This window comes from Onychomys torridus, chromosome 8, assembly GCF_903995425.1.
Source record: "Onychomys torridus chromosome 8, mOncTor1.1, whole genome shotgun sequence".
In the NCBI taxonomy this organism is placed as follows: domain Eukaryota; kingdom Metazoa; phylum Chordata; class Mammalia; order Rodentia; family Cricetidae; genus Onychomys; species Onychomys torridus.
Window position 1 is genome coordinate 75,689,149 of NC_050450.1, and position 27,762 is coordinate 75,716,910.

The 27,762-nt window shown below is 42.9% G+C and overlaps 1 protein-coding gene and 2 non-coding genes across 8 annotated transcripts in view; all 3 read left to right on the forward strand.

Moving 5' to 3' along the window:
* The window catches only part of Tex14 (testis expressed 14, intercellular bridge forming factor), a 127,377-nt gene that overhangs the window by 25,178 nt on the left and 74,437 nt on the right, over nucleotides 1-27,762 (forward strand). For 4 of the 6 annotated variants that reach the window (XM_036197549.1, XM_036197551.1, XM_036197554.1 and 1 more), the window contains exon 3: nucleotides 24,795-24,909. In XM_036197549.1, the coding sequence (XP_036053442.1) occupies nucleotides 24,795-24,909 (115 nt within the window). Of the gene's footprint in view, nucleotides 1-18,911; nucleotides 19,048-19,111; nucleotides 19,341-24,794; nucleotides 24,910-27,762 lie in introns of those variants that run through there. The other 2 variants (XM_036197552.1, XM_036197553.1) reach the window with 2 other exon arrangements.
* LOC118590580 lies at nucleotides 6,532-6,747 on the forward strand. Its single transcript, XR_004945848.1, has one exon. It is a non-coding gene; the product is annotated as a small nucleolar RNA U3 (small nucleolar RNA).
* Nucleotides 19,093-19,308, forward strand: LOC118590581. Its single transcript, XR_004945849.1, has one exon. It is a non-coding gene; the product is annotated as a small nucleolar RNA U3 (small nucleolar RNA).

Genomic DNA, 27,762 nt, shown 5'->3' on the forward strand with positions numbered 1-27,762 from the left:
TCATAGTAAAAAAGACTGCACCAGCCGGTGCACACCTTTAATCCCAGCACTCAGGAGGCAGAGCCAGGCGGTTCTCTGTGAGTTCAAGGCCAGCCTGGTCTACAGAGCGAGATCCACAATAGGCACCAAAACCACACAGAGAAATCCTGTCTCGAAAAATCTTTAAAAAAAAAAAAAAAAAAAAAAAGTGCACCAAAGTGAAGTGCTACAGGTGTGATAAAACTAGTCACATAGCCATCTAATGCAGTTAGACAAGAGAAGCCAATTATTACTGTTGCAGTGATTCAGGACATCTTGCATGGAAATGCATAATACAGCCTAATTATTTCCCTTTGTTACCCTCCTTTTTCTGGCTGATGGTTGTCCTTTTCACTGAGCAAAGACTGGGAAAGAGGCTGTTCCTAGGCCAGTGAGTTTTACTTGTAGTGTAAAATGAGGAAAGAAATGGAGAAAGGGCAGTTTCTGCATCTAGTTACAAAAAAAAAAGTTGACTGGGGATGGTGGCGGCGGCAGCGCACGCCTTTAATCTCAGCACTAGGGAGGCGGAGGCAGAGGCAGGTGGATCTCTGTGAGTTCGAGGCCAGCCTGGTTTACAGAGTGAGTTCCAGGACAGGACAGGACAACCAGAGCTACACAGAGAAACCCTGTCTGGAAAAAAAAAAAAAGTTTGTTTAGTTTAGTTTGGTAGAGGTGTTATGTATAAAGAGCACCTTTTTGTGCTATTGGTGAATTAGAGATTAATGAGTGGGAAGAGTTCAGACCAGTAAGCCCTTCTGGGTTTGAATATATTCCCATATAGAAGATAAAACTAATTCTGGGAGTGTCTGAACTTCCACAAATAAATAACTTTAAATTTTTAGCATAGTGATGGCCTTGGATTGTCTGACATCAGTAGCTATTAAGTAACATTCAGTGACATCTATATCAGGTCTTCCTAGAACAAACAGTTGAGTGGGAATAAACAAACTGAAAAGACAGATATGTTGATGGTTATGCCAGGGAAATAGGGATAAAAGCCTAATACAGTAGCAGCTTCACCCCACTGTTGATGCTGGACATACAGATGGTAATGGCAAAGGCTCAGAGCACATTTTTCTTTTCAGAGACTAACTTTAAAACCCAGAGTAAACATCAGTGCTAAAGAATTAGCATGAGCCAGGTGGTGGTGGTGGCACATGCCTTTAATCCCAGCACTTGAGGGCTGGAGAGATGGCTCAGAAGTTAAGAGCACTGGCTGCTTTTCCAGAGGTCTTAAGTTCAATTCCAGCATCCACATGTATCTACACATGGCTCACAGCTATCTATAATGAGATCTTCTTGTAGGCAGATATTTCTTTCCTAATCCTGCTGCCAGTCCCAATAACGGACACAGAGGTTTAACATTACTTATAAATGCCTGGCCCATAGCTCAGGCTTGTTACTAGCTAACCCTTACACTTAACCCATCTTTCTGTCTGTGTTTTGCTACAGGGCTTAGTACATCTTGCCCTCTCTGCATCCGTCTGGCTACCCCTCTGACTCCACCCTCCTTCTTCCCATCATTTCCAGTTTGGCTTTCCCACCTAACTTCCTGCCCAGCTACTGGCCTGTCAGCTTTTTATTAACAATGAGCATAATCCATAGCATCTTCTGGTGTGCAGGCATACATGAAGGCAGAACACTGTATACATAATAAACAAAGAGACAAATACATAATTATTATTATTATTTATTTTTATTTATTTTTTTTTTAGTTGAGGATTGAACCCCGGGCCTTGTGCTTGCTAGGCAAGCTCTCTACCACTGAGCTAAATCCCCAGCCCCATAAATATTTTTTAAAAATCCCAACATTTGGGAGGCAAAGACAGGCAGATTTTTGTGAGTTTGAGGCTAGCATGGTCTACAGAGCAAGTTCTAGGACAAGCAGGACTACACAGAGAAACCCTGTCTCGAAAAACCAAAAACAACAACAACAAAACAAAAAAACAAAAAAACCCTCCAAGAAGTGTCCAAGTTGTCCAGGTATTGAATGAGCAAATGAATTGAAAAGACAGATTTCCAGAGATGAAATACGGGAGCTGGAGTGGTGGTTCGGCAGGTAAGAGCACCTACTATTCTTGCAGAGGACTCTCAGTTTCTAGCACCCACATGGCAGGTTACAACTTCTGGAACTTGTGGGGAGATCTGAAGCTCTCTTCAGACTTACACCAGTACCAGGTACACACATGGTGCACGTACATACATGCAGGTAAAACATACACACAAAATAAAAATTTTAAAGATAAAATATAATGGCCAATAAATATATGAAAAAGTGCTGGAGAGATGGCTCAGTGGTAAAGGTATTTGCTGACAAGCCTGATGACCTCAGTTTGACATATGGGACCCACATGGTGGAAGGAGAGAACTGACTTCTACAAGTTGTCCTCTGTCGTCTCCCCTCCTTCTGAGTTTCTCTGTGTAGCTTCGGAGCCTGTCCTGGAACTCACTTGGTAGACCAGGCTGGCCTCGAATTCAGAGATCCGCCTGCCCCTGCCTCCCGAGTGCTGGGATTAAAGGCGGGCGCCACCACCGTCCGGCAAGTTGTCCTCTGATCTCCACATGTGTACCATGGCATATGAACAATGCTCACTATATGTATTCATCAAGGAAAATTAAAACTACATTGAGATCTCATCTCAAGTCAGAATGGCTATTATCAATAAAATAACAAATGCTACCAAGATTGTGTGCGAACCAGGAACCTCTGCTGCTGGTTGGGACTATGGACTGGTGTAGCCACTATAGAAGGCAGTGTGGTGGCCTCAAGAAGAAAAACGTGTGGGTCTGTGTATCAAGTTGGAAAGCAGCAGGGGTGGCAGTGCACTCTTTTTAATTGGGAGGCAGAGGCCAGGCAGCTCTACATAGCAAGTTCCAGGCCAGCCGGAGCTACATAGAGCCGTTTTCAAACAAAAAGTTGGGAGACCAGCTTGAGCCACATATGTTGAGTCCAGGGCAGTCTGAGCTGCATTCTGAGTTTTTTCTCAAAAGCAGAATAGTTGGGTGTGGCGCTAACATGACACCAATAAGAGAATCATCCAAATTTAAGGCTAGTCTCTACATAATGAGTTCCAGGCCAGCCAGGGCCATGGTCAGAACTACATAGTGGGTCTCACTATGTGTCCCTGGCTGGCCTGAAATCTATTGCAAAGACAGGGTGGCCTCAAATTCTCAGAGCCCTGAGAACCTCTGCTTCCAAAGTGCTGGGATTGAATGTCTGAGCCACCACTTCTGACTATATTGAAGGACTTAAAATCAGCATACCATAGGCATAATTGCTACAATACAGTCTTGTTTGGGCACCAAGTAACGGAAGCCTTTAAGGAGCCAACCTCAAAGATTTTCTCCCAGAGTCCAAAAACTTGACAACCAGCTAAGGATCCAATCTGAGGGATAAGGAATGAATCTGTGTACACCATGCTCTTTCAGGCCATGTCTTTAGTGTTCTAAGTAAGCTTCTGATCTCTCTCCTGGTCTCTTTGTTCTGCTCTTCTCCAGTTTTATACACACACAGCCAGCAACTCTTGGGCAAAAGCAAGATCACGAGGCTTGAATTCTTATGTATGTATGTATGTATGTATGTATGTATGTATGTATGTATGTGTGTATGTATGTATGTATTGGTTTTCTCTGTGTAGCTTTGTGCCTTTCCTGGAACTCGCTCTGTAGACCAGGCTGGCCTCAAACTCACAGAGATCCACCTGCCTCTCTGCCTCCGGAGTGCTGGGATTAAAGGCATGCGCCACCACCGCCAGGCAAGACTTGAATTCTTTCAGGGTCATAAAAGCAGATGACTGCACAAGGTGGCAACTGCCAGGCTTTCTTTGTGACTTAAGGTGGGAGTGACTTGTAAGAGCCTCTGTGAACTCTTAAAGGGAATGGGGTCAAATGAGAGGGAGAGAGACCGTAAATCAATAGGGAAGTTGAAGAAGGAAAAAAGGGGGACCTGTGTGTGACACTGCATTGCTAAGTGTGGTTAGATAATAAGCTGAGATGAAAGTAAGCACAAAGTGCTGAGAACTTGTTAGTGTGAGGTTAGTTTGTGGCAGCACTTTCCTATTACTAGTGCTGTGAAACCAGGGCACACTTGTCCCTATCTATCTAAAGTCTGTGACTCAACAAACTCAGACACGTTGTAATTCTGTGCCCTTGGGTGTCTGGGAATGTCTCAGATGAGATACTTCTGCCTGGACACTTTACGCTGACCAAATGCCTGCCAGTGGAGATGATTGCAGGAAGGCAGACCTCCTGTTTACACTGGAGAAAGGAACAAAGACCTGGTTGTGGAAACAGGTGTTGACTGTGCGACTGCTTTCACACATAGCGGGGGATGTTATCAGTACCCCAAATGGATAGGGGAAACTGTACCCAATAAATGATCAGAACACCCACTGCTAAACTGTGGGAAGTGAACCCCAAATTTGTAACAGATGGGAAAGGCTACAACAAGAAAAGAGCCAATTCATTCCAAAGGCAGTAATTAAAAAATGCCTTGTAGCCGGGTGGTGGTGGTGCACACCTGTAATCCCAGCACTCGGGAAGCAGAGTGGATCTCTGTGAGTTCGAGGCCAGCCTGGTCTATAGAGCTAATCCAGGACAGGCACCAAAGCTACTGAGAAACCCTGTCTCGAAAAACAAAAGCAAAAACAAAACAAAACAAAACAACAGCAAAAACCAAAAACGCCTTGCATGATGGTTTCCTCCAGTAGAACCCTTAATTCTAAGGGGTTGACCTTATCAAATGATGGCTGAGTAATTCCTCTGTAATCCTGCAGCTCATGATAATGGCTCCTGACACAGCCTATATGTCCACCAACAAATGAATGGATAAAGAAAATGTGGTAGCCGGGCAGTGGTGGTGCACACCTTTAAACCCAGCACTCGGGAGGCAGAGTCAGGTGGATCTCTGTGAGTTTGAGGCCAGCCTGGTCTACAGGGTGAGTTCCAGGACAGGCTTTAAAGCTATACAGAGAAACCCTGTCTCGAAAAAAAAAAAAAAAAAAAAAAAAAAGAAGAAGAAGAAAAGAAAAGGAGGAGGAGGAAGAAGGAGAAAATAAAATAAAATGTGGTATATATGAAAAACAGAGTTTCATTCAGTCTTGAAGAACTGTAAGCCAGGTGTGATGGTCTACTCATGTAACGTCTATTTTTTTTTTTTTTTTTTTTTTTTGAGACAGAATCTCTGCACAGCCCTGGCTGTCTTAGAACTCACTATGAAGACCAGGGTGGCCTTAATCTCAGAAATCCACCATAAAATTATTTACAGGGAAATGGATGAAGCTAAAGATCATCTTGTTTTGGTTTTGGTTTTTCGAGACAGGGTTTCTCTGTGTAGCTTTGCGCCTTTCCTGGAACTCACTTTGTAGCCCAGGCTGGCCTCGAACTCACAGAGATCCACCTGCCTCTGCCTCCCGAGTGCTGGGATTACAGGCATGCACCACCGCCGCCTGGCTGAGATCATCTTGTTAAGACTCAGAAACAGCATGTTTTCTTCCATAAAGCAGATGGAGGTTGATTAGGGAAGCTGGAACCTGGGGAAGGAGAGCCGTAGTAGGGATTAATAGGAATAAAGCACCAAGTTACACGTATTTTCAAAAATGATTTATTTTTCCGTGCAAGGGTGCCTGATTCCCTGGAACTGGAGTTACAATTGTGAACTAACTGTCTTGCGGGTGTTAGAAATTGAACCCTGGTCATTTGAGCAGCCATTAACCGCTGAGCCATCTCTCCAACCCTAAAATTTTATGTATTTTAAAATATCATAAATAAACTTAGTCTGTGTGCAACAAAAATAATAATTTGAGTCTGGGGATTTAGGGTTGTTTTACAAAGTGTTTCACTTTGTAGCTAACTAAAGCTGGCCTTACCCTTGGGAAAATGCCCTTGCCTTAATTTCCCTAGTACTCTGTCACGCACAGTTTCTTTGGTCACAGGACAGAATGTATTAAATAGGGTGTGCGGCCCTGAATTGCCATTTTCTCTACGTACTTTATCGTTTTTTTCCCTCACGAAAGGCCTCTGGCTTGGGCCAGGAGTCCAAACCTGCGTGCGCCCGCCCACACGGTGCAGCTGCGCGGCGCCTCTTCCTGGGCAGAGCGGGGCTGAAGGCGCTGCGGCCCGGGGAGGCCAGCGCCGCAGGGCGGAGGCAAGCGCGACGGCGGGCGGCAGGGCCGTGTGCGGCCGCCAGGGACTCGCGACCCGACGCAGGCGGAAGTGGGGCGGGCCGGCAGAGAACCGTCAGTCGATTGGCTGTTTAGCGATCGTATGTTAATTAGGGGACAGTGGTTTTTTTTGTTTTTTTTTTGTTTTTTTTTTCCCCGTTTGTTCTTTTCCCTGGGCTTGGAAAAGTGGGTTTGGAGCGGAGGTGTTCCTCGGAGAACGCGGCAGCGTTTGTGCGAAAGCTGTGTCTAACAGCAGCGCCAGAGCGGCGGGCGGCTCGGGCTCCGGCGACCTCACCGTCAGTAAGATGTGAGCGCGCTGGGTGCAGTGTGAGGAGCGCGCGGGAGCGAGGTCAAGACTATACTTTCAGGGATCATTTCTATAGTTCGTTACTAGAGAAGTTTCTCTGACTGTGTAGAGCACCCGAGACCACGAGGACGAGACGTAGTGTTCCCTCCTGAGCGTGAAGCCGGCTCTAGGTGCTGCTTCCGTGCAGCCGCCTCCTGCCATTGATGATCGTTCTTCTCTCCCTTTGGGAGAGTGAGAGGGAGGGAACGCAGTCTGAGTGGACTTGGTCTGACCACTGCGGGTACTAAAGTGAGAGTTTCCTCCCCTGTATTTCTTTAGTTGTGTGTTTTTTCATTGGTTTTTGCTGCTTTTCTTTTTTGGTATCTGAAAAGGCCTACTTTCTCTCCTCTGGGAAGCATCTAAGGAACTTTATTTTCAGTTGTGGTTATCATAGTGTTTCTGTAGCAGGGTGCTTTGGGTTCTTTAGGTTGTCATAATTTGAAGGCCATCAGCCAGTGTTGGCTTTTTCCCCTCTAAAGTTTATTCAATTCGGTTGGTGGTGGCACACACACCCAGGAGCTACACCTGTCTTGAGAACACAAAAACAAAACAAAAAGTTTTTCTCTGTGTTTATGACAGAAGAGGTCCTCAGACAGATGAGAGCAATCATAATAGACGGCTGTGAGCCGCTGGGTGTTTGCTGGGAATTGATTGAACTCAGGCTCCCTGGAAGAGCAGACAGTGCTCTTAAACACTGAGCCACCTCTCCAGCCCCGCCAGTCAGGTTATAGTATAAAAGCAACACTGCTGAGCCAGCACCTTTTAATTTGAAGTGTTTGGTTTTTGCTTGTTTTCTCAATTCAAAAATAAAAACAGGGTAGGGCATTGTGGTACACGCTTTTAATCCCAGCCCAGGCAGAATCTGGCGCTGAAAAGGTGACTCATTTTGGTTAAGAGCATTCATTCACTGCTCTTCTGGAGGACTTGAGTTCAGATTTCTAGCATCCACATCAGAAACCAGTTTTTGGCCTCTGAGGACACCTGGCACAGATATACATGCAGGCAAAATACTCATAAAATAAATAAAAATCAACTTTAAAGAAGAATTTTAAGATGCATTTATGTCGTATTTCTTAGACGATAGTAGCACAGTAAAATATCCATCAAATAAAGTGCCACACTCCACAGTCGGTTGGCAGAACCTCCAAGTCACAGGCCTACATTTACCTTTAGAGATCGTTTCTGTTTCATTTTAATTTTTAAAAGATTCCTGTGTGTGTGTGTGTGTGTGTGTGTGTGTGTGTGTGTGTTTCCTGTATGTGGGTGCTTGATGAGGCTAGACTATGACTCAGGCTCCCCGAAGCTGGAGTTACAGGTAGTTGTGAGCCACTTGACCTGGGTGCTGGTATCCAAACTGAGGTCCTCTAGAAGAGCATCAAGTGCTTTCACTTCTGAGCCGTGGTCTCACTAGCCTGCTGGTTTCTTTTACATTTTCTGTCTTGTTCACTCACACATTGGCCGTAGAGACCATTCTTGGGTACCGTGTGTATAATGTGTGAAAGAGTCATGCCAGCACCACATCTTTATGAAGTCTACTATTTAACATGGAACAAACCACATAGAAGTAGTGTAGTAAAAGCTTTGAGGTTGAAACAAATAGGCCAGGAAGCATAGAAAAGGTCAGTTTGACCAAGTCAGCGAGGTTTCCTAAAGGAAATAAAATTGAGCTGACTTTAGAAAATACTCAAGAGCTGAAGCTGGAAGGGATATCTGAAACTCTGAATCATGAGTCATTTTCAGGGGAGCATATTTTTCCACTGCCTTAAGAAATTTGTCTGAAGAATCTACAAGTAGTAGGAAGCATCCTCTCCTGAGCACACAGCTGGCTCTTGGTGGTGGTGTACTGCAGTGTCCATTTCCCTTTGATGGCCATTCCTTTGGGAAATGGAGAGGGAGAGAACATTGTCTGAGTGGTTTTTATTACAAAATTAGTTAAACAAAAAAAAAAAAATTTTTTTTTTTAAATAGGGTCTCATGTGTGGTGGTGCATGCCTTTAATCCCAGCATTTTCAGGCAAAGACAGGGAGATCTCTGTGAATTTGAGGCCAGGTTGGTCTACAGAATAAGTTGTAGGACAGTCAGGCTATACCGAGAAACCCTGTGGCGGGGGTGGGGTGGGTTGGAGTTGGGGAATAGGATCTCAATGTGACATCTAGGCAGGTCTTGAAGTGGCAGCCCTCAGGCTCCTGAGTGCTGAGGTTACAGGCATTTGCAGCTAATACCTGACTTGGCTGTGTTTTGTTTTAGTGTTGGCAATTATTTGCTTGCTTGCTTGCTGTTGTTTTCTAGGAAGTGTGTGTAGAATTGCTTTGTTGAGGAATTTCCTCTGGTTGGTTGTTTGTTTTGCTTCTTTACTAGCTGCTAACCTTTCAACAGTTCCTCAGCCTGAACTTGTTTCTTTGTAAATTAAGAGAGTTAGGAACAGGGGTTGTTATAAGGGATCAATTAGATTAAGAAACTATGGTAGTTCAATAATACCACACACCCCCCCCCCCCACACCCCCACCCCACCCCCCGTTTCTGAAAAGGTTCCTCCCTTCAATTACAAATCTGTTTTTCCTCCAGTCTTCAAACAGGCACTCTGCCACTAGTAGATACCCCAAGTCCCCAGCATGTTGCCTTTGAAGCCTCTCCTTCACCCTACCTGCATCCCAGTGAGTCATAGGAATTCACCTTCTAGAACAGTTGAAGTTTCTCCACTTCCTAGCATGCCCCAATTCATGATCTCTTTCATAGATGCCTTATAGTAGCATCAGAACTGCTGTCTACAGTTTCAAATTTCTCAGTGACTTCCCTTCACATTCAAAATCTTATAGGGTATTTGGGTGTGATGGTGCATGCTAAGGCAGGAGGATCTTAAGTTCAAAGCCAGCTGCGGATACAAAGTGAGTTCCATGCTAGCCTAAGCTATGTAGTAAGGCTCTGTCTCAAAGGAAGTGGAAAGTGGTGGTCCCAATGGATAATCCCATTTATTCTGAGGCTAAGGCAGGAAGAGCACAAAACCTGCCTAGGCTACAGAATTACTTCAAGGAATGCTAGGACGGGCAAGTAAACAAGCAAAGAGCCTGGAAATGCTTAGTGCTAGAGACTTTGGCTAGCATTTGAAAGGTGTAAGTTTAGTTCTTAGTCCTACTGGGGGCAGGGTGGGGAGAACCTCTTTGTCTCTGGCTCCAGCCTAGAAAACTTGCCCTGGAAGTATTTATTTGGTTCCTGGTGGCCCTTTCCTTCTCCTTCTAAACCTTGTTCTCTACATTTCTATTAATAGTGTTTTGTTTGTTTTTGTTTTTTTATATTTTCAGGTTTTTTGTTTTGTTTTGTTTTTGTTTTTGTTTTTTTTGAGACAGGGTTTCTTTGTATAGCCCTGGTTGTCCTGGAATTCACTCTATAGACCAAGCCAGCCTTGAATTAAGAGATCCTACAGCCTCTGCTTCCGAGTGCTGAGATTAAAGGACTAGATAGATCATCACTGCCCAGTCTAAATTTCTACTGTCTTCTCATGTTTAGGACTTGACATTAATTCATTTCCCTGATTAAAGTGCACTTACCTCTCAGCATCATCTGGATGATTACTTTTTTAAATTTGTGTGTGTGTGTGTGTGTGTGTGTGTGTGTGTGTGTGTGTAGGAGGAGGAGAGCAGAGGAATGTCAGATCTACAGGCTGTTGTGAGCTTCCTGATGTCCTGCTGGGAACCACACTCAAGTCCTCTGCAAGAACAGTATGCACCCTTAGCCACTGAGCCATCTCCCCAGCTACTTTTTAATCATTCAAGTCTTGGCTTAAATGTAAGCTTCAAAGAGATGCTGTCTCTAACTGCTAACTGCAGTCTAAATATCAAGACTGTGTTCCACCTTGTTTTCTGCATACCACATAATCGGGCATTCTTTTGTGTATTTGCTGTTGTTATCTCCCTCCTTAACTAAGGTGGTTTGTTTTCAAGTAGAGACACAACTCTGTACCTCTGATTCTGTAGACTTAATATTTAGAAATAGTGCTTAGCACTTGGAAGAGCTAGATAATTGTCATGATACATTTTTCACACCTCCTAACCTACTAGGGTGTGTGTGTGTGTGTGTGTGTGTGTGTGTGTGTGTGTGTGTGTGTAGTTTGAGATAGCTAATATAACCCAGGATGGCTGAAGACTTGCTGTGTAGCTGAGGCTAATCTTGATCTCCAGATCTTCTTAAAGATTTATTTATTTATTATGTATACAGTGTTCTGTCCGCACGTATCCCCACAGGCCAGAAGAGGGCACCAGATCTCATTACAGATGGTTGTGAGCCACCATGTGGTTGCTGGGAATTGAACTCGGGACCTTTGGAAGAGCAAACAGTACTCTTAACCTCTGAGCCATCTCTCCAGCCCTGATCTCCAGATCTTATTTCCTCTTGTTCCCAAGTGTTGAGATGACAGATATGTGCCACCATACCCCTCCTATGGGTTCTATTTAACACTTATCATTTTAGTGAAATCAATTATTCAGTGTCTTCAAGCCTCAACTTCTTATAAAACAGATTATAATTAATTGTATTTATTTATCTGAAGCATTCAGAATCATACTGGGTATGTAGGCCTTCAGTAGTTAGCAGTTAATATTGTTAACAGTTGATACATCAAAGAAGAAATTAGCTTTATTCTAAAATTTCAAAAATTGTAACAAGTTGACCTGGACCAGCAAGCGGGTCACTTATCTGTGACAGACAGGGTCCTGAGAGGACCAGGAGATCAGAAGATGATAAGAAAGTTTGGGGTCAGAAGGTCTTTTACAAGCCATGTTTTATGCCAAACAAACTTACTAAGAAATATAGCACCTTATATACTATTTCCAGGGGAGAAATGGACAGAGTCAGCAGAATCTATCATACAATGGGATAAGTCATCAGGAGGCTAATGAAGCAATATTGCACAAAGGGAACACAGGATATCTCAAGAGCTTTACTGACCCAGCACACAGTGGCCCTGGGACTGCTAACTATAGCCCCATACACTGGGAAGAGTAGGGTTCTCAGGACCCAAAGGTGCTGCTTTCACAAGGCCCTGACCCCAGACCATTATCTGTCAGCCAAACATATTCCTGGTTTTTTGGTTTGTTTGTTTGTTTGTTTTGTTTGTTTGTTCATTTGTGTGTGTGTGTGTGTGTGTGTGTGTGTGTGTGTGTTTGGTTTTTTGAGACAGGGTTTCTCTGTAGCTTTGGAGCCTGTCCTGGATTAGCTCTGTAGACCAGGCTAGCCTCGAACTCACAGAGCTCCACCTGCCTCTGCCTCCCGAGTGCTAGGATTACAGGTGTGCACCACCACCGCACCGCCCGGCATATTCCTGGTTTTAAAGAAGGAACTACCGTCCTTCTACACACAATAGTGCCCCAGAAAAGCTCCCAAGGCCCTGGCCCCAGGCTGTTACTGGATCTGCCAAGATGTTTCTGGTTTTGAGAAGGAGCTATGTTTCTTTTCCATCTACCAGGGCCTCAGGGAACGCCTTGGATCAGGCCAGGCCTCATCAAGTAGAACAAACAAGGTATAAAATCCAAAATATTCTGTTCTTGAGCCCTGGGTTTCAGTCATATTGTGGCTTCTTTTATTGTTTTATTAATAAATAAAACTTGGGAGTCAAATATTAGGGAATAAACCTGATTGAGCTATGGAACAACAGAGAAATAATCACCTGACCCTCTTCTCCACCTCCCTAATCAAAAAGACCACACATCTTTTAAGCCCCTTCTTATTATCTCTGAGTCCACCAGAAAACTCTGTGGTCCACTCCGTTGGTGATCTCGGAGTGACAACACAAACAAGACTCCTAAGACACCCCCCCCCCTTTGTGTCTAAATAAAAAGGAAAGGTTTCATCTCTAACATGGTGAAACTATATACAATTATCAAGTATTGTCTAGATAAAAAGGAAAGGTATTAACTTTAACAAAATGAAACTATATACAATAAGAACAATTATCAAGTAAGAATTACATTCATAATGTCCAGTCCACTTGTATTTGGCAAATTCAGAGAAAACAATCCATTATCTATCCTCTCTAGGTGAGTCCAAAATTTGTACCTAATTTACTTTCTATTAAAACTAAGGAAAACTGTAACTATAACTATTTAGTCTTCAACCCTATCAGAGACCCAAGGGATATAGTATTACCTGAGTAAACAGGAAGTGAAGAGCAAACAACTTCCAAAACTATAGAAACAACAGAGACCTCTGGCTATCTGGACAGTCACCCCCAAGGTTCCTCTGCAATGTTGGGGCATCCATCTTGTGGCCTACAGGCCTAGCATATCTGACAGACTTTTTATGAAGCAGGAAAGTTTGAAGGACTGTCCTACCTTGTCTTGGCAAAGTTCAGCGGTTGCCTTCTTTTGTGTCTTGCTTGTCCAGTTTGGACAGCATACTGTCAGCAGTCGAGGCAAGGGTAGTTTCTTGCCCAAATGGCTAGCTTTACCACATTGACAACAAACTCCATATGGAGGTTCTTTGATGCCCATCACCCTTTTTTGAAGTAATTTGGTGCTGCCAAGAGCAAATGTGTCTCATTATCATGAAAAGCCATAAGTTACTAAAACATTTAATATGCCATATTCTGTAGGTCTCTGAAGTGTTTGAAGACCATACAGCTATTTAAAATATATCTCTGTTTGACTTTGAAAACATACCTAACATGACTCTCAAGTTTGATTGTTATAGATGATTAACTACTAACTTGTCTTTTATTATCCTAAATAGCTTTCACAGACTAGAACTTTACATTTTTAAATGAGCTGCATAGGTACAATACCGCAAACAAGAATAGAAACATATATACAGTATAACAAAAATAACCTTAGATTTGAATCTGTTGTACCCAGAGTTCCCTAAAGACCATTAAGAGACCAAATACGATGCAGAAGCAAAGAGTCTTTTTATTGTTGCAAGTTAACTTGGGCTTCTCCATCCATGTGATGCAGCAGCAGAGCAGGAGAGACCCCAAGGAACAGTGGGGCAGGGTTTTTATAGGGGTCTTGGGGTTTACAGACTACATAGGAACAGATTGGTTTCTGCGAGTGGCAATCATGTTAGTAACTTTTAATTGGCTAGGGTTAGCTGGGGGTTATAGTTGTCCATTTTGGGGCAGACCTGGACAAGTCTCAGGCTTTGTCCTTGTGCTGCTGTGGAGGCTGGCTGGCCTAGCACATACTGACTGTGGCGGTTGGCTCAGTGGCCCAGGCTTGGTGCATCCTATCTCCCTGTCCCTGTTGGCAGAAACTGCTTGTTCAGTCTAAGTCTCAGTGAAATTGAGGCCTGATCTCTGAGAGAAGACTGAGCAGCCTGCAATGGTGTCTGCTTGGTCCTTTCAGTCTCAATATACAAAAATATCTTAAACAAGAATACAAACATACAGTATAACAAAAATAACCTCAAATTTGTATCAGTGTACCAAAATCCACACCAATGTAAAATATTTGAGACTAGTAGTTGCTTTTTCATTTGAAAGTAGATTCAATAATCCACCCTTTTCTCCTATCATTCCTATATCCTCCCTTTTTCTTTTCAGAATGAGATCCCTGAATCTAATCTCCTTTGCTTAGTTTTCTCCCTGACCATGACCAATAACTACTTGCAACCAACCCCCCTAAATGATAACAAACATCCACTGAATGACCCAAAAAACCACCCACCCCACCTCTTGGGAATGTGGATGTTGTGTTCTTAAAATTACTTCCTGTTGTCTGTGGGTGATGGCATCTTTAGGGAACCCTGAAAAAATTTAAATAAAGATCAAGTCCCAGGAGTTATATATTATCCAGTCTTAGTATGATGGGAAAGTACAAGATTTATCTGAAGTTCTGGCTGGAGTATCTTAGCTAACCGCCTTGAAATTGTCCTGAGTAGTTTGTAGTCCAAAGCTGATCTTTGAGTGATGTTTGTTAGCTTAGTGGTGTTACCACAATTCAGATGAAATAATCGTTGTGGGGCCACATCATCCTTTTGGAGGTTTCAGAGGTCATTGTTGGGAATGGTCATGGTTCACTCCATAAAACTTAAACATTTTAAATGTCATATACAAAAGATCTCAGGGAGGTTAAAGGACCATAATCTATTAAATACATCCAGGGTACATGAGCTTCATTCCTAAATACCTGCTTCAGATTCAATCCCAAAATCAGATACAGGAAGCTAGATGAAGCCTGTTTCTAGAATTAGTTAGTACTCTATATGACCATTAATATCATGACAGAAAGTTTAAATATATATGTAAATATATATGTAAATGTTACTAATTTTGAGATACTTATACCTTAAGAAAAGTTTTAGAGAGTGAAAATAAAGGGATTGGGAGACTAGTGACAGTAGAAGACTCCCTTCATTTTGGTGTTTCTTCTGTCCCATACATATCAGGTGGCTCTTCTGACATGAGACAGAGACTTTGGATTTTCCTTTAACAAGCATGCTTGGGCTTAGAGAAGGAGAGAGCTGTGCTCCAGCTCCAAAGCAGCTTTAATTTTTAATTGAGTTGGGACTACAAAATGACCATTTTCCTTATTTGACAGCAGAAACAAATATTTGGGAAGATTTATGAAATTTTTTTCATGTTGGAAATATGCTAGACCATTAAGCCAGTTTACTCTTTTTTCCTTGGACATTTTCTCTGGATGATTTGTCCTTTTACTTCAGGTGTCTTATTTGTCCAATGATCTTCAGATTCTTGGTGTTTTAGTTTTTTTGTTTTGTTTTGTTTTTTGGTGGGGGAGCAGGGAATGGTAGCTGTCTGGTCCCAGGGACTCGGATGGGTAGGGCCTAGGGGCTAGAGACCTGATTTGCCGGTCCTGAGATGGGGGCTTACCTGTTCCTGGTCAGTGTCGTGTAGGCTTATGATTCTGGTGATCTGGTTCGGTGGCTGGGCAGCACCTTCTTTTGTGTTCTCAGGTCAGGTTTTGCTCATTCGTCAACTCCTCGGCTGATCTTGTTTCCTCAGACTGCAGACTGTAGGATTCTGAATCTTCTCCCGAATGGATCTCAGCTGAGCAGGTTGTTCAGTAGGGTAAGCCCACCAACACCTCCAAGTTGTTGGGTTTTGCAAGATCGGCTGCTGGGCCCTGGGTTGGCCTCAGGCAGAGTGTTAGGATCCGTTCTGGTCTCGTCTCACGCTGATGGCTCCTTTCCCATGTGCTGGGATTAAAGGCATCCCTGTTCCAAGCTCTTACTCTTGTTTTCATTGACTCCTTTGATCTTCAGATTCTTTAATTGGATGCTTTTATTCTCCTGGAAAGAAAAAAAAAAATCCTGCCTCAACCCTAACTTTGGGGAGTTTTCCTTTTGGCGAGTTATGTCTGATCAAATGAAAGACAGTTGTTAGTCTTATAAATTAGTTTGGATTGAATGACCAGGCTGTTTGATGAACTATGGACTTTTCCTAATCAAGAGGTCTCTCCTGTTCAAATCCAATCTTTATCAATCTTGACGGTAGCCATAGCTTTTCTTCTGTGGAAACAAAAGCAAAACCTCTTCTGCAGTGTGGCACATATCCTGGTTTCCATTCTGAGGTCAACACATCTAAAGTACACAGGCTGATTTAATTCAGCCGTTTTGTTCAGTTACCCAATGTCTCTCCACAGCTGTCATTCCTTTCTCATTTAGCATTGAAATATTAAAGTTAATAGAGCAATGTATAATCTAGTTCTGGGGGTCTTTATTACTCCTTTCTGTTTATTAAGCATATTTTTTAAAGTATGATTAGATCTTTCTATAACTGCCTGTCTTGTAGGATTGTGTGGTATACCTGTAATATGCTTTATATTGTAATATGCAAAAAACTTTTATTTTACTAGAGACATATGCCGGAAAATTATCAGTCTTCATTTGTACAGGTATACCTATGATGGCCATGACTTCTAATAAATGTGTAATTATAGAGTCAGTTTTTTCAAAACGCAAAGCAGTTGCCCATTGAAATCCAGCATAGGGGGCTGGAGAGATGGCTCAAGTACAGCCCGGGTCACCAGGTGGTCTAAGATGGTGGCCCTTCCCTAAGATGGAGTCTGTAGATCAAGTCTTGGCCTTCATATTGCCTTCACAGTCCCTGAGCTAGACACAGTGTGGGAGGGAACCAGGCTGCCTGAATGACAGCTGGGGATGAGCGGCTGGCTGCCTCAGGCGGCTGCAGAGCTGGCAGGCAGCTGTGACTGCACATTTAGGGGCTAGAATGTTCAGCTATTTCAGGGAGATCTCTAGGGACAAGGCCCTGGTGGGACAAGCTGGTGACCCTCTGGCAGTTGGGAAGTGGCAACTTTAAAAGCCACCACATTATCTTCCCACACATTGGACACCAGATATTGCGGCTTCTTTTATTGTTTTATTAATAAATAAAGCTTGAGAGTCAAATATTAGAGGATAAACCTGACTGATCCACGGAGCAATGGAGAAGTGATCACCTGACCCTCTTCTCCACCTTCCCCAATCAAAAAGACCATGCGTCCTTTAAGACCCTCCTTATTATCTCTGTGTCCCTCTATGTTTCTCTGAGTCCACCAGAAAACTCTTATGGTCCACTCCATTGGCGATCTTGGAGTGACAACAAACAAATCTCCCAAAACGCAGTCCCTCATTCGCTCTGCCACAGTTACAGTGACCTATTTCTATCTTACTAATGTCTGAAAATGAAATTCTTGGCTGGGTATAATCCTGCACTCAGGAGGCAGAGATAGGAAGATTGACTCCGATTTGGTTACAGCTAAGGCTACATAGCAAGACTATATCTCAATCAATCAATTTAGTTTAAAAAAGTAAAAGAAAGTCAAATTCTTAGGCTAGTTATTTTGAGTAACTGCTACCATCGCCACATTCAGTTAGATTCTTACTTAGTAGAGGCAAAGCCTGTGCTTTCCTTTAGCTTTCAGGGACCAGGTTACTTTTAGAATCTGTAGTTAGAGTTTTCCTGCCTGGCCCAGTCAGGACAAATCTCTCTTACCCGCCAATACCACAGTCGCTCAGACCCAACCAAGAAAGCACACAGAAACTTACATTGTTTACAAACTGTATGGCTGTGGCAGGCTTCTTGTTATCTACTTTTTCTATCTTAAATTAACCCATTTCTGTTAGTCTATACTTTGCCACATGGCTTGCGGCTTACCAGTGTCTTTACATGTTGCTTCTCATGGCGGCAGCGGCTGGCGGTGTCTCCCCAACCTTCTACTTCCCAGAATTCTCTTCTCTCGTCCCACCTATACTTCCTGCCTGGCCACTGGCCAATCAGAACTTTATTTACACAGAGCGATATCCACAGCAAGAATCAGATTCTAAATAAAATCTTACTTAATTAAAAAAATTTTTTTAAAGACAAGATTTCTGTGTGTAAACAGTCTTGGCTGTTCTGGAACTCACTCTGTAGACCAAGCTGGTCTTGAACTCACTGAGATCCACCTTCCTCTTCCTCCTAAGTGCTGGAATTAAAGGCGTGCACCACCATTGCGGGCATATTTTAAAATTTTTAACCTTTATTTTAATTTATGTGTATGACTGTTTTGTTAGCATGTGTCTGTGCACTACATACATGGAGTGCCCATGGTGGCCAGAAGAGTGTGTCGGATCCTCGTAGGTGCTGAGAATAGAATCTGGGTCCTCTGGAAGAGAAGCTGATGCTCTTTTAACTGCTCAGTCATCTCTCTAAACCCTGGTTTTCAGTTTAATGCATTTATGTATGCCTCTATGGATCTGAGTATGCACATGCTACAGTGTGTATATGTAGGTCGGAGGACAGCTTGTATAGGAGTCAGTTCTCTTCATCCTCCATTGTTACTCCTGGGCATCAAGCTCCAGTTTGCAGGGGTGGCGCAGCAGGCACATTTACTTGCTGAACATCTCAGTTATGCTCACTGTTGTTATGTTTGTTTTATTTTGTTTGATATAGGGTCTCCATAAGTATCCCAGACTGAAGTCTTTTTTACACAGGGTTTCTCTGTATATTCTTGGCTGTCCTGGAACTCACTTGGTAGCCCAGGCTGGCCTCGAACTCAGAGATCCGCCTGGCTCTGCCTCCCGACTGCTGGGATTAAGGCGTGCGCCACCACCACCGCCACCGCTACGGCAGTGGACAATCTTTAAATTGCCATTTTCCCTACGTACTTTTTCGGTTTTTTCCTCATGCCCACACGGTGCGGCTGCGCGGCGCCTCTTCCTGGGCAGAGCGGGGCTGAAGGCGCTGCGGCCCGGGGAGGCCAGCGCCGCAGGGCGGAGGCAAGCGCGACGGCGGGCGGCAGGGCCGTGTGCGGCCGCCAGGGACTCGCGACCCGACGCAGGCGGAAGTGGGGCGGGCCGGCAGAGAACCGTCAGTCGATTGGCTGTTTAGCGATCGTATGTTAATTAGGGGACAGTGGGTTTTTTTTTTTTTTTTTTTTTCCCCGTTTGTTCTTTTCCCTGGGCTTGGAAAAGTGGGTTTGGAGCGGAGGTGTTCCTCGGAGAACGCGGCAGCGTTTGTGCGAGAGCTGTGTCTAACAGCAGCGCCAGAGCGGCGGGCGGCTCGGGCTCCGGCGACCTCACCGTCAGTAAGATGTGAGCGCGCTGGGTGCAGTGTGAGGAGCGCGCGGGAGCGAGGTCAAGACTATACTTTCAGGGATCATTTCTATAGTTCGTTACTAGAGAAGTTTCTCTGACTGTGTAGAGCACCCGAGACCACGAGGACGAGACGTAGTGTTCCCTCCTGAGCGTGAAGCCGGCTCTAGGTGCTGCTTCCGTGCAGCCGCCTCCTGCCATTGATGATCGTTCTTCTCTCCCTTTGGGAGAGTGAGAGGGAGGGAACGCAGTCTGAGTGGACTTGGTCTGACCACCGCGGTTACTAAAGCTAGGTAAAAGTTTAACTGGGTTTTCTAATAGCTTCTTGCTTTACTTAAAATTTCCTAGGTCCTGACTAATAGTTTATTTTCCTACTTGACTGCTCCTTAAAACTTATTGGTGTTGCCGGGCGGTGGTGGAGTTCCAGCAGTCGGGAGGCAGGGCCTGGCGGGTTTCTGAGTTCCAGGAAAGGCACAAAAAACCCTGTCTTGGAAAAAAAAAAAAACTTATTGGTGTCACTATCTCCTGTCTTTTATCAACTAAGTCTAATATGAGTTGTTTAGTAGACCCTTATAAACGGTTTTACATTGTTTTCCAAGTATTAGATAGCATTAGTATTTTCAGGTTTCTATTAGTAATAATACCCAATTTATCTAGGCTTGTATTTCTGTAGCATGCTTAAAGTAAGAAACACTGGGACATCGTAAGCCACAGAGCGCCCTGGACTAATTCTTTGTTCCCGGTTCCGGTTTCAGTACACACATATGAAATTAAGTAGGTCAATAAATTTCCAAAACAAAACAACTCCATACACCTGTAATCCCAGTGCTGGGGCAGAGGCAAGTGAGTCTGAGTTCAAGACTAGCCATGCTGCACCTATTGAGAGCCAATTCCACTAGAGCTGCAAAGTGAAATAAAACAAAAATGAACCTCCCTCCCCCTCAAAAAAGATAAAAAAATTATTCCTCTTTGGTAGGACTTTCTTGCCACAGCCTGAGCATGGAAGTCAGAGGACAGCTGGCAGTTGATTCTGTCCTGTCATGTAAGGGTGATTGAATTCAGCTGGTCAGGTTTGGTAGCTGATGCCTTATCAGATGAGCCATCTTGCAGTCAGAAGATTTTTTTCATTTTTAATATTTTTAAAAAGATTTATTTATTTATTATGTATACAGAAGAGGGCACCAGATCTCATTACAGATGGTTGTGAGCCACCATGTGGTTGCTGGGAATTGAACTCAGGACCTCTGGAAGAGCAGCCAGTGCTCTTAACCTCTGAGTCATCTCTCCAGCCCCATTTTTAATATTTTTTACACTTTAATGGGGATGGAATGTGACTTCGGGAAATACAATAATTCATCGAGCTTTGGTATTAGAAATTGAAGAAACACTATCAATATGGTCAGATATGCAGAGACTAATTAATATTAGTTCTCTCAAGGTCAAATTAAAGGCGCTCATGTAGCCATCTTCTTACAGTCTGAACGTTTTAAGTCTAGGAGCCAAACATTTTGGCATCTGACAAGTTTTTTCCTTCTCCAAATCTATTGTATAATGAAGTCCAAATCCCAGCATGGCTTTACTGAGACTAATGACCTAAAAAGGAGTTAATGAAATTGTAGAATGAGCTCTAATACAACAATATTATTACCCATATAAGAGGAGTGTCTTAGGGCTTCTATTGCTGTGAAGAGACACCATGACCATAGCAACTCTTATAAGGAAAACTTTTTGGTTTTTCGAGACAGGGTTTCTCTGTAGCTTTGGAGCCTGTCCTGGAATAGCTCTGTAGACCAGGCTGGCCTGGAACTCACAGAGATCCATCTGGCTCTGCCTCCCGAGTGCTGGAATTAAAGGAGCGTGCCACCACTGCCCTGCATAAGGAAAACTTAATCAGGTGGCTCACTCGTAGATTCAGAGGTTCAGTTCATTATTATCATGGCGGCATGCAGACAGACATGGTGCTGACTGTATCTTGATCGGAAGGTAACAGGAAGTGTACTGAACATCACACTGAGCAAAGCTGAAACAAAATAGACCTCAGAGCCCACCCCCACAGTGACACACTTCCTATTTCAACAAGGCCACACCTCCCAATAGTACCACTCCCTTTGTGGGCCATTTTCTTTCAAACCACCACATTCTACTCACTGGCCCCCAAAAGCTTGTAGATATATCATAATGCAAAATTGTATTCAGTCTAACTTCGAAAGTCCCATAGTCTATAGAGTCTCAACAATGTTTTAAAGTCCAAAGTTCAAAGTGTCTTCTGAGATTTATTCAATCTTTTAACTATAATCTCTGTAAAAATTAAAATAAAAAAGCAGATCACATACTTCCAACATATGATGCCACAGGATATACATTACCATTCCAAAACATAGGGAAGGAGCATAGTGAGGAAATACAGGACCAAAGCAAGACCAAAAACAAGCTGGGCAAACTCCAATTTGCTTCTCCATGAATGAGATCAAAACACTCTTCAGATCTCCAACTGTGTTCAGCTTTGTTGACTGAACTACACTTCTTTCTTTTGGGCTGTTTCCACTTCCTATTAGTAGCTTTCCTCAGTAGGTCTCCCACAACTCTGGCATCTCCAACATCTTGGGGTCTCCAAGGCAATCCATGCTTAAACTTTGTAGCTTCATGAAATGGCCTCTACTATTCCTTCATACAGGGACATCCCTGACACATGTCTGGCTTCAGTGGATTTCTTTAGGCACAGAGGTAAATTCCATAGCCTCTTTTTTCTTTCCTTAACTATAAAGTCAGAAAGAACTATATGGCTGAAGCTGTCAAGTTCTGCTGCTTACTATGGATGGAATGTGGACCCCTCCTTCAATTACATCTTCACCAGCTTTCAGTCCTTCACTGACTAAGACTGGATGTTCTTGCACTGGCTCCATATACCAGGCTGACTTCAAACTTAGAGATCCACCAGCCTCTGCTTCCCCAGTGTTGGGATTAAAGGCATGCAACACTACATCTGGCTTTAAGCTTTTCTTTAGTTCCTTTTTACAAGTTGGAAAATTAACTGGGTGGCATTTTGCCCCGAGTTCACTGTAACACGAATCTTAAAAGGTCTTATAGATAAAAACAAACCCAGAGCCAGGTATTGGGGTGAATTCTGCAAGATCAGAGAGACTGAACAAGCCACAGCTAACCTCACCTCGTCAACTTCTCAGCCAATCCTGTTTCCTCAGACTGGAAGCCTCTGAGTCCTCATCCAGAGTGGATCTCAGCTGAGCTGCTGCTAAAAGTCTAAAAGCTTAAAAAGGCTGATTTTTTTTCTTTTATGTGAATGAGTGTTTACCTACCTGTATGTATGTGAACCATGAGGTGCTTAGTGCTGGGGCTTGCCCAAAGAGGGTGTTAAGATTTCCTGGAACTGGAAACTAGATTGTTGTGAGCTGTTGTGTGGTGCTAGGGATGGAACTTGGGTCCTCTGCAAGAGCAGTATGGATCCTTAATTTCTGAATCACCTGCCCAGCCCCAAAGCAATGAAAGGTAATTGGTTTGGTTTTGTTTATTTAAAGGTAGGGTCTTGCTATGAAGCCCTTGGCTAGCCTGGAACTCAATATGTAGACCTGGCTAGTCTAAAACTTGTAGAGACCCTCCTGCCTCTGAAGAGTTCCCCTTCCCGTTTACTGTGTACTGTAGCTCCTAATTGATAGGTCTTCGCACCCTGAAGACCTCTCCACCAACACAGCCATCCACATTAAACCGAATAAGACCCAATTGGAAAAGCCCAGGTTTAATAGGCAAAGCTTTCCTGGATGATTCCCTGGCCTCTCAGAGAGGAGACAGGGATGAGAGACTGGGAAGAGAGACCCGAAATCCACATGTCTATTTTCTGGGATGCAGCATGTATACCCTATAGGAGTGGTCTTGAGCCTCTCTGGGGAGGAGCTGTGTTTGGCAGGCTTTGAAGGGGCAGATTTAGGAAAAGAGATAGGGGAGGGGAGTTGAAGTGGATCTTCCACCAGAACATTCCAAACTCTTTGGGTATAGGGATGCCTGGGTGCCAGGGTGGAGGTGGAGCTCCCACCCAAACACTAATGTCAGTTACTTTGTAGATTGAGGTGTGATAATCTTAAATTCCAGGCCAGCCTGGACACACAGACGTCTTTTTTTTTTTTTTTAATGCTTATTTTATTTGTATGGGAGTCTTGTTTGCATGTATGTCTGTGCACCATGTGCGTGTAGTCCTGAAGAGGCCAGAAGAGGTCGTAGGATCCCCTGCAACTGGAGTTAAAAAGGGTTGTGAGTCACCCTAAGGGTTCTGGGAACTAAACCCAACCCTCTGAAAAGCATCCAGTGCTGTTAACCACTGAGCCATCTCTCAAGCCCCAACTGGGCTTTTATTTTAAATAAGCAAGTTAAGTAAATAACAGGAAAATTAAAGATTTCTCCCTATGCAGTGTGCTGACACAGACCTGTAATTCCAGCACTTGGGAGGTGGATGTACCAGGCCTTTTCTTTTTTGGGCCACCAACCAGCTCTCAAAGACATGGAGTCTTATTATTAGTTTTGAATGTTCTATCTAGTTTAGGCACGTTTTTAGCTAGCTTTTTAAAAATTAACCTATTTCTCTTTCTCTTTTTTTTTCTTTTTGCCTTGGAGCGTTTTCACTTTTTCTTACTTTCTTGTTAGTTATCTGTGTCTGTCTGGCTGATGGCTGCCTTGCTTCTGGCCCTGGGTGTTTCCCTTGTTCTTTCCTCCTCTTTCTCTCTTTTTTTCTTCCTTCTTGAGTATAGATTTCTCCTCCTATTTATTCTCTCTGCCCAATAACCCCACCTATTCCTCTCCTGCCTAGCTATTGGCTTCAGCTCTTTATTAGACCAGTCAGGTGCCTTAGGCAGGCAAAGTTGAAACAGCAACACATCTGTACATCATTAAACAAATGCAGCAGGAACAAATGAAGCACATCTTTACATCATTAAACAAATGCAGCATGAACAAATGCAACACACCTTTACATGATTAAACAAATGCAGCAGGAACAAATGCAACACACCTTTACATCATTAAGCAAATGCAGCATGAACAAATGCAGCACACCTGTACATCATTAACAAATGCAGCAGGAACAAATGCAGCACACCTGTACATCATTAACAAATGCAGCAGGAACAAATGCAGCACATCTGTACATCATTAACAAATACAGCAGGAACAAATGCAGCACATCTGTACATCATTAAACAAATGCAGCATGAACAAATGCAACACACCTTTACATCATTAAACAAATGCCAGCATGAACAAATGCAACACACCTTTACATCATTAAACAAATGCAGCACATCTGTACATCATTAACAAATGCAGCACATCTGTACATCATTAACAAATGCAGCACATCTGTACATCATTAACAAATGCAGCACATCGATGCCTAGTTAAAATCATATTCTACAACAGGTGAAAGCAGGTGGATTGGTAGGTTAAAGTTGATCCACAAGGCCCTGTTTCAAAAGTCAGAAAGCACGGGGCTACATAGATGCCTCATTGGTTAAGAGTTGAGAGTTTGGTTCCTAGCTCACAACCTCTTGTGACTCCAGCTTTTGGGAATGGGATGTCCTCTTCTGGCTTTCTCATGCACCTATCCACACATATGTACATTAAATAATTTTTCCAAAAATAAAAAAAAAAACACAAGAAACACAATTTTCCTTCAATGTAAGTTTCAGCAGTCCCATTGCAGGATGTTTCTTGATATTTATATTGATCCTGTATTTGGTTTACAGGAATTTGTGTTGATGCAGTTAACAGCCTGGGCCAGTCAGCGCTTTTTGTTGGAGCATTATTGGGCCATATGAAATTAGTTGATGTTCTGGTGGATTATGGATCAGATCCAAACCAGTAAGTATAATAATATTAATTTCTAGAAAACAAAGTATTCATTAAACATCATTTTTCTTGAGTCTCAGAGTCTCTGCTTCCCATGCTGTATGAAACTCACTATTTAGCCCAGGCTGTCTATGAGCCTCCCCTCAGCCTTCAGAGTGCTGGAATTACAGATGCCAAACACTGTGCAAGCTCTAGGAGCGTGCTAGCTTTAAAAATACTTATTCACATTTTATTTCTGAGTGTGGAAGTTAGAGGACACCTAAGAGAGTTGGTTCTCCTCTTCTGGCATGGTGGACCTGGAAGTGTGGTGTCAAACTCAGGTTGTCAGGCTTCGTAGCAAGCACTTTTACCTGCTCAACCATCTCTCTGTCTACAGACAGGGTCTGATACAGCTGAGGCTGGCCTTGAATTCCTAATCTTCCTGCCTCCACTTCCTGAGTTTTGTGATTATAGGCATTTGTTACCACTTTTTTTTCCCCAAAAAAAATTACATGCAATTTCTTAACTTTATCAGGTTTCATTAAGTTGTAATTAAATTTTATGTGTTGTTTTTTTTTTTGTTATTTGTTTAATTTTCCAGAGCTGAGGACCAAACCCAGGGCCTAGCACTCTACCACTGAGCTAAATCCCCAACCTCGTAATTAAATTTTAATTGGATATTTTATGAAAATGCTGCACACATTACAATATTGTTGCCATTTTCACATTTTCAGGGTTTCTTTCTTTCTTTTTTTTCCTTTTTTTTTTTTTTAAGGCGGGGTTTCACTGTCCTAGAATGTGCCATGTCACAGAGATCTGCCAGCCTCTGCCTCCCAGTGCTGGGATTAAAGACCTGTGCTTCCACATCCAGTTCATTGTCAGGGTCATTAAAGCTTTGTAAGATGTCACTACTGTTGCCAGCTTTTTATCTTTTTTGTTTGTTTGTTTGTTTGTTTTTCGAGACAGGGTTTCTCTGTGTAGCTTTGTGCCTTTCCTAGAACTCGCTTTGGAGACTAGACTGGCCTGGAACTCACAGAGATCCGCCTGGCTCTGCCTCCCCAGTGCTGGGATTAAAGGCGTGCGCCACCACCGCCTGGTTGCCAGCTTTTTAAAAACTTCTGCAGAAATACAATTCTTTTTTTCTCCTTTTCTTTGTTTTGTTTGTTTGAGCCAGGGTTTCTCTGTGTAATCACAGAGACCAGCCTGGCCTTGAACTCACAGATCCACCTGCCTCCTTAGTGCTGGGATTAAAGGGGGGTGCCACTACTGCCCAGCTGTTTGTTTTTTTGAGGCAGGGTCTCACTATGTATTCTGTGCTTTCCTGGAGCTTGCCATGTGTAGACCAAGTTAGCCTTGAACTCACAGAAATCTGTGCTGCTGCTGGAGTTCTGGGATTAAAAGCATGCCATACCATGCCTGACTGCATTTCTTTTTCTTTTTTTCTTTTTGGTTTTTCCAGACATGGTTTCTCTGTGTAACAGTCCTGGCTGTCCTAGAACTTACTTTATAGACCAGGCTGGCCTCTAACTCACTGAGATCTGCCTGCCTCTACCTCCCAAGTGCCAGAGCCGCCACCGCCACCACTACCTAGCCTGACTACATTTCTTTATTTCTAGCCCCTATTTGGCAAAAATATTAAAAAATAAGAACCTTTGTTAATTTTTATCAATAAAATAGTTATTTGTCTATCTTGAAATGTTTAAACTAATAAAGTTGATTTTCTAAGCAATTATATTTCACCCTATAAAATAATTATGGGAGAATAACGAGTCATTCTTAATTACTATCACTGTTGATTTATTTCTGTTCTCTGGGTTATAATTTATGTTATGTACTCCATTTGCTCAAACAGTTCGAAATACCCACAGACATGTACTTGATATCAATTTTTCAGAAAGGGTGACTTTTGCCTAACTTTTACAGTTGTGAATTAAAAGAATCTCAGTTTAATATTTGGTACAAATTTTAATATGGAAGAACAGCAATGTACTGACTTGGTAGCATATGAATGTCTCTTTAGGAAATACTTGTTTCTTTCTAGGTATTAACACATGCTCACCTGAGCTATAATTCTTGACAGGGAATAAAAGGTGGGTACTTTTACAGTTCTCATTGATCAGAACCACAGCGTGTTTGTGTGTGTGTGTGTGTGTGTGTGTGTGTGTGTGTGTGTGCGCGCGCATTTATGCGATTCCAACTGATTTTTAAAGGAATCTCAGTATATGAACAATCATAAATCTTTTCTCATCTTACTTAAATAAGCCCTGTGCTATACACTCAAAAATTGTTCTCATGTTAAATGTTATGTATTGTTTCATAGGAGAAAACTTGGAATCTTGTAAAAAGATAAAATGATATTCATTGTACCAATTCTATATCCAGGGGTAGGAACACAATGGACATTTTCTTGTCTTTCCTTCTAGATTTTTCCTAGTCTCACATGCATTTTTCTATCTCCATTAGATTGTGTAAAAAGGGCTCAACTGATAATTGCAGGTACCAGCTTTGTTGGGATCCCCTGCAGTACTTAGGTAAAAGTCCAACTTTTTCTAGGCTCCTGCATTTAACTCTATTTGGCCCAGATTTAGAGCTTAGTTCTTTAAAGATCCAATCATTTAAACGTCTTCAAGATAGGATTTCAGTATGTAGTCATGAATGGCCTGGAACTTGCTATGTAGATGAGGTGTATGAGTGGTTGCTTGCTTGTGTGCACACACTTGCTTGTATACACATAATTAAAAATAAAATGAAAGCTGGGTATTGTGGTGCATGCCTTTAATCCCAGCACTTGGGAGGCTGAGACAGATGGATCTCTGAGTTCAAGGCCAGTCTGGTCTACAAAGTAAGTTCCAGGACAGCCAGGACAACATAGAGAGACCTTGTGTC